This window comes from Trachymyrmex septentrionalis, unplaced genomic scaffold (assembly GCF_001594115.1).
Source record: "Trachymyrmex septentrionalis isolate Tsep2-gDNA-1 unplaced genomic scaffold, Tsep1.0 scaffold16, whole genome shotgun sequence".
NCBI lineage: Eukaryota > Metazoa > Arthropoda > Insecta > Hymenoptera > Formicidae > Trachymyrmex > Trachymyrmex septentrionalis.
The window spans coordinates 4007977-4022306 of NW_017304758.1; the positions used below are offsets into that span (position 1 = coordinate 4007977).

General features: G+C 31.2%; 1 protein-coding gene and 1 long non-coding RNA gene across 2 annotated transcripts in view; one reads left to right on the top strand and one right to left on the bottom strand.

Annotated features, from left to right (window-relative positions):
* LOC108746048 (EF-hand domain-containing protein D2 homolog) overlaps positions 1-11747 on the top strand; it is a 17265-nt gene extending 5518 nt beyond the window's left edge. The window contains exons 3-5 of the mRNA XM_018482557.1: positions 7811-7958; positions 10406-10540; positions 11171-11747. Of these exons, the coding sequence (XP_018338059.1) occupies positions 7811-7958; positions 10406-10540; positions 11171-11305 (418 nt within the window). The 3' untranslated portion in view covers positions 11306-11747. The remainder of the gene's footprint in view (positions 1-7810; positions 7959-10405; positions 10541-11170) is intronic.
* Positions 5042-14330, bottom strand: part of LOC108746050 — a 17110-nt gene continuing 7821 nt past the window's right edge. The window contains exons 2-3 of the long non-coding RNA XR_001939137.1: positions 7975-7977; positions 5042-5052 (exon numbers count right to left, since the gene is read on the bottom strand). This is a non-coding gene — a long non-coding RNA (uncharacterized LOC108746050). The remainder of the gene's footprint in view (positions 5053-7974; positions 7978-14330) is intronic.

Below are 14330 nucleotides of genomic sequence, written 5' to 3' on the forward strand. Positions count from 1 at the left end.
AAGATAGAGTGATGCAGTAACCTGCAGTCCGCTTGTAAATTTTTTGTGGTCCACAAAATTTTCTCTGCTTCTAAAAAATGGCTCTATAAAACTGACCCCTAAAAAATATCACTGAAATAGAGAAACAACGTCAGAAGAAATACGTTCGTATCCCTTATTGAGAAACTTTTATCGATTTGCACTGCGAGGTCGAAAGTCGAGATTTCCACGACTCGATCGAACGCGCGCTTAACTTTCCCTGTTGCAATGATAAAGCGAGGTGTGATCGATTCGCCTTTATATGTGTAAATGAGAAACGATGACCTTAACCCTTTCGCCGCTGAAGTAGGTATGCATGGCATATATATGCATTCAAGATATACGTACTCTCGAAATCGATAACTCCACGTAGAAAGCATTGCATACCACGAAGAAACCAACATTCCATCTCTGACTAGAGTGTTACAATCTTAAAACTTTCGCAATTTTTCCAGGGTTCTCACAAGGAATATTTTGCAGAAATATCACATATTGCAATTCTTCAAACGACCCAGACAACACGTATTATTTAGAAGATCTCTTACATAATGCCTTTTAGATATCTTTAGACATGTATATATATATTCCAAAATCCCTTTATGACGTCTTTTAGATATGCATGATATATCGTTAAGAAATAATTAGATAAAAATATTTTGATAAGAAATTTTTAATATAGATTCTCCTCCATTTTTAGTTTCTTTCAAAGGTTTAATAATTCTTAGACGCCTGCAGCGGCACGACAAACCGTTATTGCACTCGTGATCGTTCAAAGAAATCATGCGTTCCGAATATACAAACGGTATAAGAATTTATATTCTATGGCTCGGCTTTTGTAGCGATGGAAGGCATTCGATATTCCTAGTAGCGACATCGCTAGACATTTTAAATAATGTTTCGTTGATGGGAAAAGGTACAATGTTTTTCATGGACGGCGTTTATCCCCGTTTAGGAGACACTTCCACGGTTCACAATGCACATCGCGATTCCTTTGGCTTTGCAGAATTCTAATCTGTGCGCTGTATAAATTCGTCTCTTTGCAATCTCACATACTAAGAATAAGTTAGTCGCTGTGTCCCTCGCAGAGAAAAAAGATACTAATTAGTTATTATAGAATAGACGGAAGCTTAAGAATGGAAGAAAATCCGACACGTTTCTTTACTTAAACGGGACAATAACTTCCTCTTTTCGCGATAAAGCATTTGCAGTATAATGCCATAAGTTAACAAAAGACGTTAATCAACTATTGAAATTCTCAGTCTTTCGGAATAAACGCGAAATATGAATTTAATTTTGATATTTTATTAATCTGGTCTACTTTTATTTTACACATCAAATTAACGTTACTAGTTGTAGTTACGCAATAACGAGTATCTAAAAACAATACATATTGTTGCTCATCTTAAAGTGTCGAAATTTACACAAGAAAATATAAACAATAATAAACGAAAATCAAATTCTAATATATGAATAATATAAACAAGTAAAGAAGAGAGCAATATTTGGTCAAAGTAGATCTTGATACCTAATAATATTTTGGCATAAATTGAATGAAATTTCCGGTTCATGCAAATTGCGCACCAATTATTTGTCGATTTTGAAAATATAAAGTAATATAAAAAGAAAATGAAAAATTTATTTATCAGGAAAATATATTATCAACTAGGACTATTATTGTTCCATGCCAGGTCTATTATTTTTTCACCAAAACATTATTTATCGCAATTTTTGGTTCCACATTGTTTAAGCCCCTAATCTTCGTTTTGCTTTAAAACTTTCTCGGAAAATCACAGTTATATTTGTGATTATCCTAAATTTCGATTGAAGAAAAAATTATGTCAGCCTTGTCCTCTTCCTAGACACGTCGCCAATTCGTCGCAGTGACGTTATTCCTCGAAGGACCTTCCACCGCGGTATCGATCTTGGAAAACAAGGATAACGGGACCAGGCGGATACGTCGCATGTTACCTTGACCCGGTTTCCTCCGAGCTACTCCTGGAAAACGTAACGCGGAGAACAAAACGTTCACCACCGAGTCCAGTCTGAGGCGGAACGATCGCGATATCGCAGCGATAACGAGATCAGAAGCGCAATGGTATCGTTACGTTGCGATAATTAAGTATTTCACATTGCAGCGATTAATAAAAAGAAAGGCAAGATGGAAAAAGGCGCCTACGATATCAATCACTCTCCAAATAATATACGTAAATTCTTTGAATCCTTAATTATGCATTCCTTTAAATTTCTAAATAAAGCATTTTCTTCCCTTCACAAAATAATAATAAATATTAAAAAGTAATTTTTTTCTTTTATATTACTGTCATTTAATTATCGGACCAAAAAAAAAAATATATATATATATATAGTGACTACTTTTTGACAGAAAAAGTAACAAAAAGCAACTTTTTAAGAGTTAAAATATTTACCAAAAATTACGTTTTTAATCAAATTTTAAGAGTAATTAAAACATTTACTCTTATTTTTCTTAGTTTATCTTTGAATAGCTACACTGCTTAACATGTAGCAAATTGTTTTTATATACATAGTTTAGAAAATTTATAATAAAAAAAGAATAAAAGTTTGAACGATAGAATACAATAAGTATACCTCTTACCAAATAAAATAAAAGTTTAAACATTATTGTCTAAATAAAGAAAAAGAATAAACGCATTTATTAGAATATTAGGTAATAAAAAATAGATAATTTTTAAAATTATAACAAAAACAGAAACGTATTCTTTGAATGTGGAGAACTAATTCATAAGTAGTCATGTCGTCTTTTAGTTTTACATCTATTTGAAACTTAAAAACGATAAACCTAATATTAGATCAGTATCCGTGAAACAAAATTGAGTCAGCAATTGTTATCAGATAAGACAACAAAAATATGAACAGAGAATGCTTATGTTTAACAAATTCTACATTAGCTCAAAAAAAAGATGACTATAACAATTCCATTTTGAACAATAGTGACTTTTTAATGATACATAAAAAAAAGATGACTTGAGTGACTAGATGATAACCCCTTTAGGACGATGGCATCAAACCACTGATAATACGTGGCAAAACTATATTATATATGTTGTGAACTATGTTAAATTAAACTAGGGCCATGTTAAACTATGTTTGACTTCGTAAAATCGATGCTGAGAGATAACAAGAGAGTTACAATTTTTAACTATTATATTTAGTTCACGGCATATATCTTTTAATTAAGCTTTCACAAAGTCAATCTAAATCCATGACACGTTTAACGTAGTAACGATCGCATTTCATTTACGTGGGCGCCTCTGCACAATTCACGTTGATTGGAGCGCGTTTCACTTGGCTGGTTAAAACTGTCTGACAAGAGCATTCTCGATAAAACCGAGAACGACGATCTGCTGTCCGGCGACAATCGAGCATTGAATCATTCATAATAAAGTGATGTAATAATGATATTCACAGTGAATCGGAAATAAATGCGTAATGTTTTCAATTCTTATTCAAAAACGTAATCGTGTAAAATAGCATTTATAAATGTCTTCCTATTGTCATAAACGTTTTCAAAAAATTATTATTACTCAGTACTCTTTATTGATTTTATTCACTTTATTTACTTTTATTGGTCGACAAATATCAATATATTTAAGTCGAGAAGCATTTATTGATTAAAAGGGAAGAGAACATTATTATTAATAGAGTGCTGATTTAGTAATAGTACTTCTCCCATGTATCTCTCGTTTTATCTTTCTCATTTCTGCTACTTTTATCGATCACCTCACTTAACCGCAATGTAAAAATGCAATCTCAACCTTCGCCTCTCACTCTGTGAAATCTCTCTTCGCATAGAAAGAAAAAGAGAGAGTACGAGAGAGTGAAAAAAAGAGACAGTCGTATTACTTGTTGATATCTAATGCCTGTGAAGAAATAAAAGAAGGACAATTTTAATCAAATTATTATTGTACACGTTTCTTATTTGTTTCTTCATCTAAATGTTAATATCTGCAATTCTCTCTGATAAAACTCCAAGGAAAAGGTCAGAAATGTTTCGATTACAATTCACTTCGTTCTTTCAATCTATCTTACTTCTTTCAATCTAATGTCAACAGCGAGCAGAAGATTATATAATAACGTTGAAATTAACTGTTACATGTTACAATGGTTATAACGTTTGTAATAACAGTTATATTATATGCTCCAGCGTGAAGTACGGATACATGTATTCATATCCATAAAGCTAATGAATAGATTAATGTTCGAACGTTTAATTGCTTGAAGCAGCGGGATTCCAGCAAATATTGACCTTTTCAGTAGAATAATTACGATTCCTCCTAATTGAAAGGATTTAGATACCTCCCCGCCTACATCGCTTCAATTTCCGGCGCCTCGCACTAACGTCGTTAACTAATGCGGAAGCAATTTCCTTTATTAACTGCCGCTCTTCTATACTCTAACGAACTTTAAAAATACCGGCGGAATGGCGGTAATATTTTTCAACCTTCTTCCTGCTTAATTTATTTAATTAGTATTATAATATAAGTATATACGGACAGGATGTGATAGGAAAAGTATGGGCGTTACAACGATATAACAAATTATTGATCTACATTGAAAGAATAAAAGGAAACTTTTAGACATTACACTCTATTTGCTGAATTAGCTTAAACGTTACTCTTTTTCTATAAAGACCACGTCAATTTTTGTGGGAGCTTGTTAATCACGATAGTTAAAAGGACCGGTTTGCCGTGTATAAGTGGTCTTTAACCTGCGATAGTTACATCTCGTCATACATATAGGTCGATTATATAATATAACATGATTTCTCTCTATTGATTTATGACATTCGCAATAGAAGATATCACACTGATTGCAGTTCAAGCTTTACACTATTTTTATATCCCATATATATTTTTTATTCTCAAAAAATTAAAATTTTATTATCAATCTCTAATTGAAACCAAGTATCCAATTATCTGTCATTAATTATCTACAGATCAGGATTTTATCAAACGTTTCTGCTAGTATTTTTATTTGCTTATACCTTATTTCTTACTTAGAACACTGAAAGAAAACCTGTTTGCTTATTTTGCGATTATAATTGCACAAAATAATTATCGTTACTATATTTACAGTTATTATAATGTTATAATTTTAATAATAATAATTATATTTATAATTTTATCAAAAACATGTACCATTAATCATTGAAAATGATTAGAATTTATAGTTAAATTATGATAATTGCAACTATTTTTTTTTCTTAATGCAGAAATTTTTGTAGTGTATGAGTGTAGATAGTGTAGCTAGTTCGATCGTACTAAATAAATGGATCAATCCTGATATACTTCGATGAAACGAGCTCACGTTCTAGAATAAGCTCGTGCCATGCCATGGCATTCTCCATCTCTTTTACGGAAAGTTACGATTTCACGAATTTCCGGTCGCGAAATTACTGGCAACAAATAAGATTGACATCCTGTCGAGAGACTCACAAATTTGAATATCGACGATCGTTCCCACGTTTTCCCCCGATCTCAGTTTTCACTCTCGTCGTGTCTAAACTCCTCGATAATTAAAACATACAAACTGATAGATACAAAGATACAGGCTTCTAGGAAGATTCTCACACTTCTTTTCGTCTGCATTCAGCCTTGCTCTTTTGTGAATGTTTCACGAAACAGTTATGTTCCTTAAACATCTCATAAAATTTGCACCAATAAAAAAATAGATTTTTCTATATAATTTTATTTATTTTAGTTTATATTTTAATTATTCTATATTTATTACAATTAAACAATCAGTATGAATAACGAATAAATAATTGATCATGTATTTTTACGTTAATTAATTCCATACTTGAGACTAGAACCAATTCAATATTTAATTAATAATGTTAATGATGAAAGCATATCATGTTTATTAATTTGATAATTCCGGTCAGATATGTATTGATTTTGTCTCACAGAAGCACTCAACCGAGAGCTTCATTACAGGATTACAGGATGTTCCCCGCGGATTGCATATAAAATTGCATGGCTCGGTATTTCTATAACATGGACGTGATCCACTTAACCTTTAATGCATACGCCCATATTTTTTTCAACATTTTGCGCAACTAAAGAGCGAGATTAATAATGTCAAACAGTTGCGCGGGGAAAAGCGCCGTCGGAGTAAATCGTTTTTCTCGTTTTGTATATTTACGATGCCGCACACAGGATAACATGTAATAAAATCCCAACGACAGACAGCTATTCTGGACCGAAATTTTTTTACAGCGCGATATTTACAGTCGCGCAAAAAGTCTGAAAAAAGAAGAAGTAGCATATCGAATTGGCAGTTACATCGGCAATGATCAAAGTTACGCATATGGAAAATGCAAATTTGTCTACAAATAAAAATCTTGGTCAACCTATCCGCTTTCTACAAGAGACGTTCTAATTATTAAATGTATTACCTTTTACATTGCGGCCAACGAGACGTTGTCCTCGTAATAAACATAAAGAAAGTCGCGAATATTAATGATGGCCGCGTTTAAAACAATCACTGTGTTACGGAGGACATCAGTTACGGAGAACATGACTGTCATTTGACTGTCGAAGAAGTCCGATTTTCCCACTAAAAATTATTATTTAAATTAAATCGATACCTTTCTCTAAATTTTACTCTGTACTGACAAGAGAAAGATATCAATTTTTATGCTATATTTTTAAGCATAAAATAATTTAGAATAAAAGATAATGTCGCAGATGTTATTGGTATAATAAATATATTTTAAAACCCTGTCGCGAGTAAATTTAAAATACAACATTAATTGAGCGTGAATTTTTTAATTATTTTTTTAATTTGTATTAGAATTAAAAATCAAGATTTTAATTTATTTTTTAAATCTCAATTAAACAGTTTGATTTTAATGAGAGATTTAGCATCACCTATTTATAATTTACTATATACACACATGTAGTACCAACTCCACGTTTCACTTTCATTGTTTACTTCGCGGAATCATTAAATCACAAAAATGCAACGAACTTCATTAACACATGTGCCATTTTCTCTTTCACAACAGTTTCTCGAATTCTGTGAAATAGGAAGACTATTACGACAACATCGAGATTGAAGCAATCTCTACCGATTTTTCCAGCGGATTCGCTTTAATAGTCGAACCTCGTTCGACAGTAATGACATCGTCCTAAATTTTTTTTCCTTGTTCCTTCATGCAACCGCATTCAATGACCGGCGATTAAATTACACACGGTATCATGATTAACTGATTAACATTAACTAGAGGAGATTATACATGCGACACGTTTAACGACATCTCATTGACTAGTGTCATCACGATGATTTATTGGTGGGTCAATCACTGAAAAATGCCACTTCACGTAGCGAAAGGAGGTCGTGGTAAAATATTTGCCAGTCAGCAAAACAGATTATATATATAGTATTATACTTAATATATGAATGCAAGTGTCTATCGTATCTCGGATCGATAATTTTATTCTCAAATTATTTCCAGTGTTAGATACTTTTTTAATTATGTTAATTATACTAAAGAATTTGAGATCAAATTTATTTTATACTAATTGTAATTGATATATTTTAATGCAAAATAAAATTATTTTGAAATGTCGAACAAAAAACAAGATTTTAAAATTTTACATTTTAGTTCCAAAATACTCTTGTCTCATCAGCTTCGTAATTTTATTGACAGAAAAATTAAGAAATAAAAATGATATTTTAGAAGATTTGGGATGAAAAACAGTACAATAAACATTTTAAGTTGCTAATTGCAATTGTTAAAACTTTGCAGATTTGACGATGGTCGTGATGGCTTCCTCGATCTTACCGAACTGAAGCGAATGATGGAAGTTTTGGGTGCACCGCAGACGCATCTTGGACTCAAAGCGATGATCCAGGAGGTCGATGAGGATGGCGACGGTCGCATATCTTTCCGTGAGGTTAATTTATTTTTACCATCTTCGAGAAATCTTTAATATTTGGAACTGACGAACATGAGCAATGATCGAACTGAACGATGAATATTAATCATTCCTCTTGAATTTTGAGAGGAACAAAAGAGGAATGTTATTAATATGAAAAATCCATTTTCCATAATCAAATTTTTATTCTGTTTTACTAAGAAGAAAATAAAACCATGATTTTGCACTAATTTGCAATAATTTTATTTTAATGGATTTAATAAATTGATAACAACAAGAATTACAATGTTTGCGAATTATATTCATTAATAAACTGCAGAAATTAATTTTTTGTGAAAGAAAAAATATATAATAAATATTCATAGATTTTTGCATATTATTAAAATTTTTATCGCAGTTTATTGAAAATTCTTTAAATTTTACTGAGAATATATTAGAGATTTGAAAAATGGATTTTACAACAGACAAATGTGGTTTGGAAATGTGATTTGGTTAACACACTTCATGCTATCGACTCCGAATAGTTGACGTAAACATAACGTCTGTACGACTATCCTGACCAGCATTAGTGTTTCTCGCAACTCCGCTTGCGGTCGTTAAAAATATTGAACCGAAATAGATTTCACTCCGTGCAGCTTTGCTCTTATGCGAAAGCTCTTGTCGAGAAACACATACAATTTACATGATTCCAAGAAGCGCGTTCAAATTAAAATAAAATAACTCCTCAGTTTTAACAATATTTGCAAATTTTTTTTTTATTTGCAAAGAGTATATTTTATTTCGTACCAATTAAAACAAATATAGATACATAAATAGTTAGATATCTAAATAATTATAGCAAATATATATTATCATATAAGAGATTTCACGTTTTTATATTTCCATAAAAAGTAATCTTCGCTAAACTTATAATTTGTTTTTAATTAATCAGACTTGCAAATTTTATTTATAGCGAGCATATATATGATACGTTATTCTTAAAAATAGTAGACTCCATGTAATATTTACCATACGTTTCACTCACTGGATATTCGACGATCGTGTTTACTCTTCAAGCATAACTGTACGTTAGAAGAGATACGTTGTAGTTCTATTTCGATTATCTACATGATAAAGTATTTTAAAAGCCTTTGAAAAATTGCCTGCTACAAAAAAATATAACAAAAACATTTTTCTAAAAACAAATTTTTCTAGAAATTTAATTTAGCTAGAAATTTAATTCTGCGTTAATTGCCTTCACTGTTATATAACGTCAGTAGATGAAAAATGTAACATACAAGAAAGAATGAAATCGCAATCATATTTTTACTTTCAAATACTTCTCAATTTAGGAATACTTTACAATTTAACTTCTAATTAAATTTTATAACCGAACTAGGATATTCTGTGAAAAAGTGCAAACGCTGCAGAGAAATTATCGATGCGAATGCATACCGTCTACCAAATGCTGAACTTCCAGAAATCGATTTTCTAAAAATATTCAGATATAATGATGATACGAAAATATCACGAGAATTAAGCTTGCTACTCGTCGCTCTAGCAATAGTGCGAAATCAATGGTGGAGAACCGACACGACGATGGTTTTGCAACACACGCCTGCGGAATACCGGAGCGTGCGAAACGTCAGCAGAAACTTTCGCTGTTAATACAACACGGCCGCGATACGGCCGCGAGTAAGACTATGGTGTGCGGGTGTCACGTATCGTTCGAAGGAGAATTTGACTTGGCAATTAATACGTAATGCACGTGGGGACAATTGAACGTGATATTCCGTATTTCGCGAACAAAAAACCCGCCACGCGAATCAATCCTGCATACACGATGCGTGCACGCATAATTCGTCCCGCTCGTCGATCGCTGCCGTGATTCATTGCGTGATACCCGAGTTATAGTTTATTGCCCGGCTTACTCACCTTCCTCTTACTCATCGCGATATGAATTACCGTAAAACGTTCGCGACACGTACCCCCTTCTTTCGTCACGCTTTACATTCATAAACGTCGTAATCAAATTTCCATCGATCATACTTTTATTTGATGAATCATCCTTTTGCCTTATATTTTTAGTTTTTATTTATTATTTGAAATAATTTCTGTGGGACGTTTTTTTTAACTAAGAAAACGACGATTCTTTTGTCAAAATGTAAACGAATCAAGCAGAGTTGCAGAAAAATGTTTTCTTCTATATATAATATATAATTATATAATTATTCTGTATTTGTCAGATAAAATACTCGTTGTTTTGTACGGAAGTTGTCTTCTACATAAATATGATTCGTATGTTTATGTCGATGTTATCTCAAGAGTAGTAATAGAATCGGGTCGTGGACTCTTATCTTAAATTCTATTTTCAAAAGAAACAACACTCGAGAATTGATCGAAAGTCAGACCCAGTTTTTCAAAGTTTGCCATATATTGCAACTTTGATTTATGTTCCTTGTAATTACAGTTACATCTTGTTACAGTTTCTGCTGATCTATCGTAAGGCACGAGCTGGTGAGTTAGAACAGGATTCCGGATTGAGCCAGCTGGCCAGACTCACCGAGGTCGATGTCGACGAGGTCGGTGTCACAGGCGCTAAGAACTTCTTCGAGGCCAAGGTATACATTCATATTCAGTATCTCTTATCGCGAACGCAAATATTTTGCAGTTTCTTTTTATGCTGAAATATAAATTACTTAAATGTCAAAGTAAACTTCTTTTTTATATTAATAAGGTATGAACCTTTTAATAATACTTTTATGCACAGAATAATGAGATAAATCAATTGATGTAAAGAAACTGCATATAGTTGCTTTTTAAAAAAGATGTGCAATTTGCAATGTACAATTACATATATTTTTTGAAACACTTTATATACGTATGTATTTAGAATATAAGAATAATTGAAAATATAAATGAAAGATATAAATTAAGAATGAAGACTTATATTTCTTCATTATAATATAAATTAAGAATAAAGACTTAAATTTCTTCATTAATATAAAGAGTCAATAACTACTAATCTCATAGCCATAATAAAAAAATATAGCTTCTTATCAAATCTTGTCTTATTTGTTATCGTTCAAACGGACGCAACACGTGTTTTCTATTTACATAAATGACACGGATTAAGCCCAGAAATCTCAGCGTATCATGCGCATTGAAGAAAAAATACACGCGCGAAAGCGTAACTCGATCGAGACGTATTTCGATTAAAAATTCTTCTTTTTCGTTTCTTTTTTTCGCAGATTGAACAGCTACGAAAGGCCTCGAAGTTCGAGGACGAGATTCGCATGGAACAAGAGGAGCGGAAACGAGAGGAGGAAGAAAAAGCGGCGAGGCGAGAGCAATTCCGGCAGAAAGCCGCGATCTTCGGCAAATAATTGCGGAGCAAAAATCACGGGAGAGCGAAAGCTGACGACTCGCTCGTTAGAATACGAAGACGGATTGTTTTGTATTGCTTAAGTTTATTTCCCATGCTCGAAGCGGCCGAAGCGATATCCGACGCCAATGCGCGACTCTATAAATCATTTAAGTGCGCTTTGAAACGATGTGAAATTGCGATTCGATCACGACGGCGATTGTGATCAGAAGAATTCTAAGCTAGAATTGAAACCGCGATATAATTTCTATGCAATTAACGTACGAAAGAAGAATTTTATACAATTTTTATTTTTGCAAATAATTATTTCCGCCTATCGAACGACATTAAAAATTGAACTCAGAATACGAAATGATAACTCTTTCAATTCTTAAGTTCGGAAATAAAATTCTTATAGTTTTATTGCCGAAGATGATTGATTGCCAATGAACACTGAAATTTCTTCTCCGAATTTTAAAATAAGTGACAATAGTATAAAAACAATGAATTTTCTTAAACTGTTGCGATTTTTTAAATATTTATTCATTTATTATTTATATACTGTGTATGTATCGCGATTTGACATTGTAATAACGTTTACTGTACTTGGAATGCACTATTATGAAATATATATATATATACTGCAAGATTTTAGTGAAACATTTACATGATCGTATACACATGAATTTTACATGGAGGGACATTTCAGAAAGTGATTAATATCTAACACATATGTATCCTATAGAAATATATTTTAAAGTTGAATAGCGCGCAAACTAGATTTTTACTTGCTGCTTTAACAGCAATTCTAACATCTTGTTGTGAAATGTTTAACAAAAGTTGAAGAGCACATGATACTCGCATTTATGTAAAGAGTTATTTAACATACAAATAACGTTCACGGATCCAAATTCCAATAATCAGTATCGAATAATTGGCCTGTTTTTTATCACAAATATTACATAATTATCATATATAAAATATTAATTTTTATCGAATATAATGAATAGACTGAAGACAAAATTGATATGAAAATCGATTTTGTATTACTCGAGAGAGAATAACTTTAATAATTGCTGGATCTTCGATAGTGTAAGATTCATCGGCGAATGTATCTTAATTTTTATTATTAATGACGATTATATTGTAAGATCTTACTTTCTTTCATTAAATAAGAAAGAAGTTCTTTATCATATTAACTCGTACGGTACTATGTATGGTATAATGTAAGAGAAATATGCATGTAGATATGTTGTATATTCGTGCAGGTGCGTGTGAATGTATGCCAAATTATAGATATGCACGTGTTGTCCACTCAATTAAAAAATTCGATATCGAATAATTATTCGTGACGCATAAAAAAATTTAATAATATTCATTATTATTATTACTACTAATTTGTCTTGCACCTTTTATTCTGTTTGCCTATAACAATACTAGACTTCGGCTGATAAAAAGATAACTGTTGTGTATTTATAACTGTTGCAATAAGTGTGAAATCAGTAAAGTTAAGAAAGTTTTCGAATATTCAGATTTTACGCTAAAATCTAAAAAATTATTGTATAAATGTATCAATATTTTATAATATTTATAACATTTTTTAATCGTATGTTATTATTTTGATTTGCTTTAATCTGTGACTTTCATACAAAATACAAATGATCAATAATTGTTAAAAATTACTTTATAATTATATCAAATGATTCCTATCTCATCGTGCCTATCGCAAACAGCAAACATCTTAAACATCTCATTTCAATATTTTAACAAGATTGTAAAATAATTTATTAGAATTAATATTAAAATGTTAATACTTATATTTTTATCTTGTTTGCATTATGCAATATACTTCCATTATAAACATTTATCTGTATTTAGAGACACGTTCTGTATATAATCATGTTAGAGTAAGACACAAGAACATTTACTGTAAAAAGTGTATAAGCTGTAGATTGTAAATAGATTTATTTTGCTGCATCAATTTTTTTATGTATCTGATTTATGATGGTATTATATTAAAATTATGAAAACTATATCATGTTGTTAATATAAGTGCTTGATCGAAAAGTTAATACATTTGTATTTATAATAACTGAATGAATACTACATATGTGAGTTCTTTATCTGAAATACACACAAATAGGAAGTTGAAAAATTTATTCAAATAACTTACTTAATTATTATAATAAGATGACGATATCTTGAATGAGATTCTACCAAAATTTTTATATCAGTTAAGATCATGGGTGTTTTTTAACAAGAGTCATTACCCAGCAAACACAAAGTTACATGTAACGCACCTGTTAGTTGCAATTTCCCGTTTAACAATATAACTGTAATATATAACACGTATGTTATATTATAATTATATTGTTGAATAAGAAATTACTACAACTAACAGGTACATTACATACTTTCTGTTTGCTGAGTATACAAATGATAACAGTAACACAATGAATCATTACATCCTTGTTTGTCAACATTAAACAAAGACGAAATGATTCATTCATTTACTGTGTTATCTATGTCTCTCGCTGGACAGCACTCAATTTTATCTCAATTTTATTTATATTGTTACTTGAGTGAATGGGGAATCTCGTTTTATAATACTGCTTCTTTTACATTCTTTCTGTGTAATTTCTTATCAGAAATAGAACTCTGTCGCGTCCATTTATCAATGATGCCACGTACTTTTCGAGGTGAGTGTTCTAAAATATTTTATGATGTCTGAAAGACATCATAAATGTCTAAGTGATGCCTTATATGTTTCAATTTTGGACATGATAATATCTGGATATAACAATAATAAATATTATATTAGGACTCTCGAATTTTAAACAATAACAAAAAAAATAACTATAATAAGATTTATTTAAAAAAAAAATGTCAGATTAACAACGCTGCATCTTTGTCAATTTATGAGTAACTTAAACATTATGGACATGTGAGCTAATTATACTTGTATCATTCTTGCTGAGGACTTCAAAGAGAGTCGAAATGTTCAAAAGACATCAATCCATTTCTGATTATTGATTGTTCACTAAATA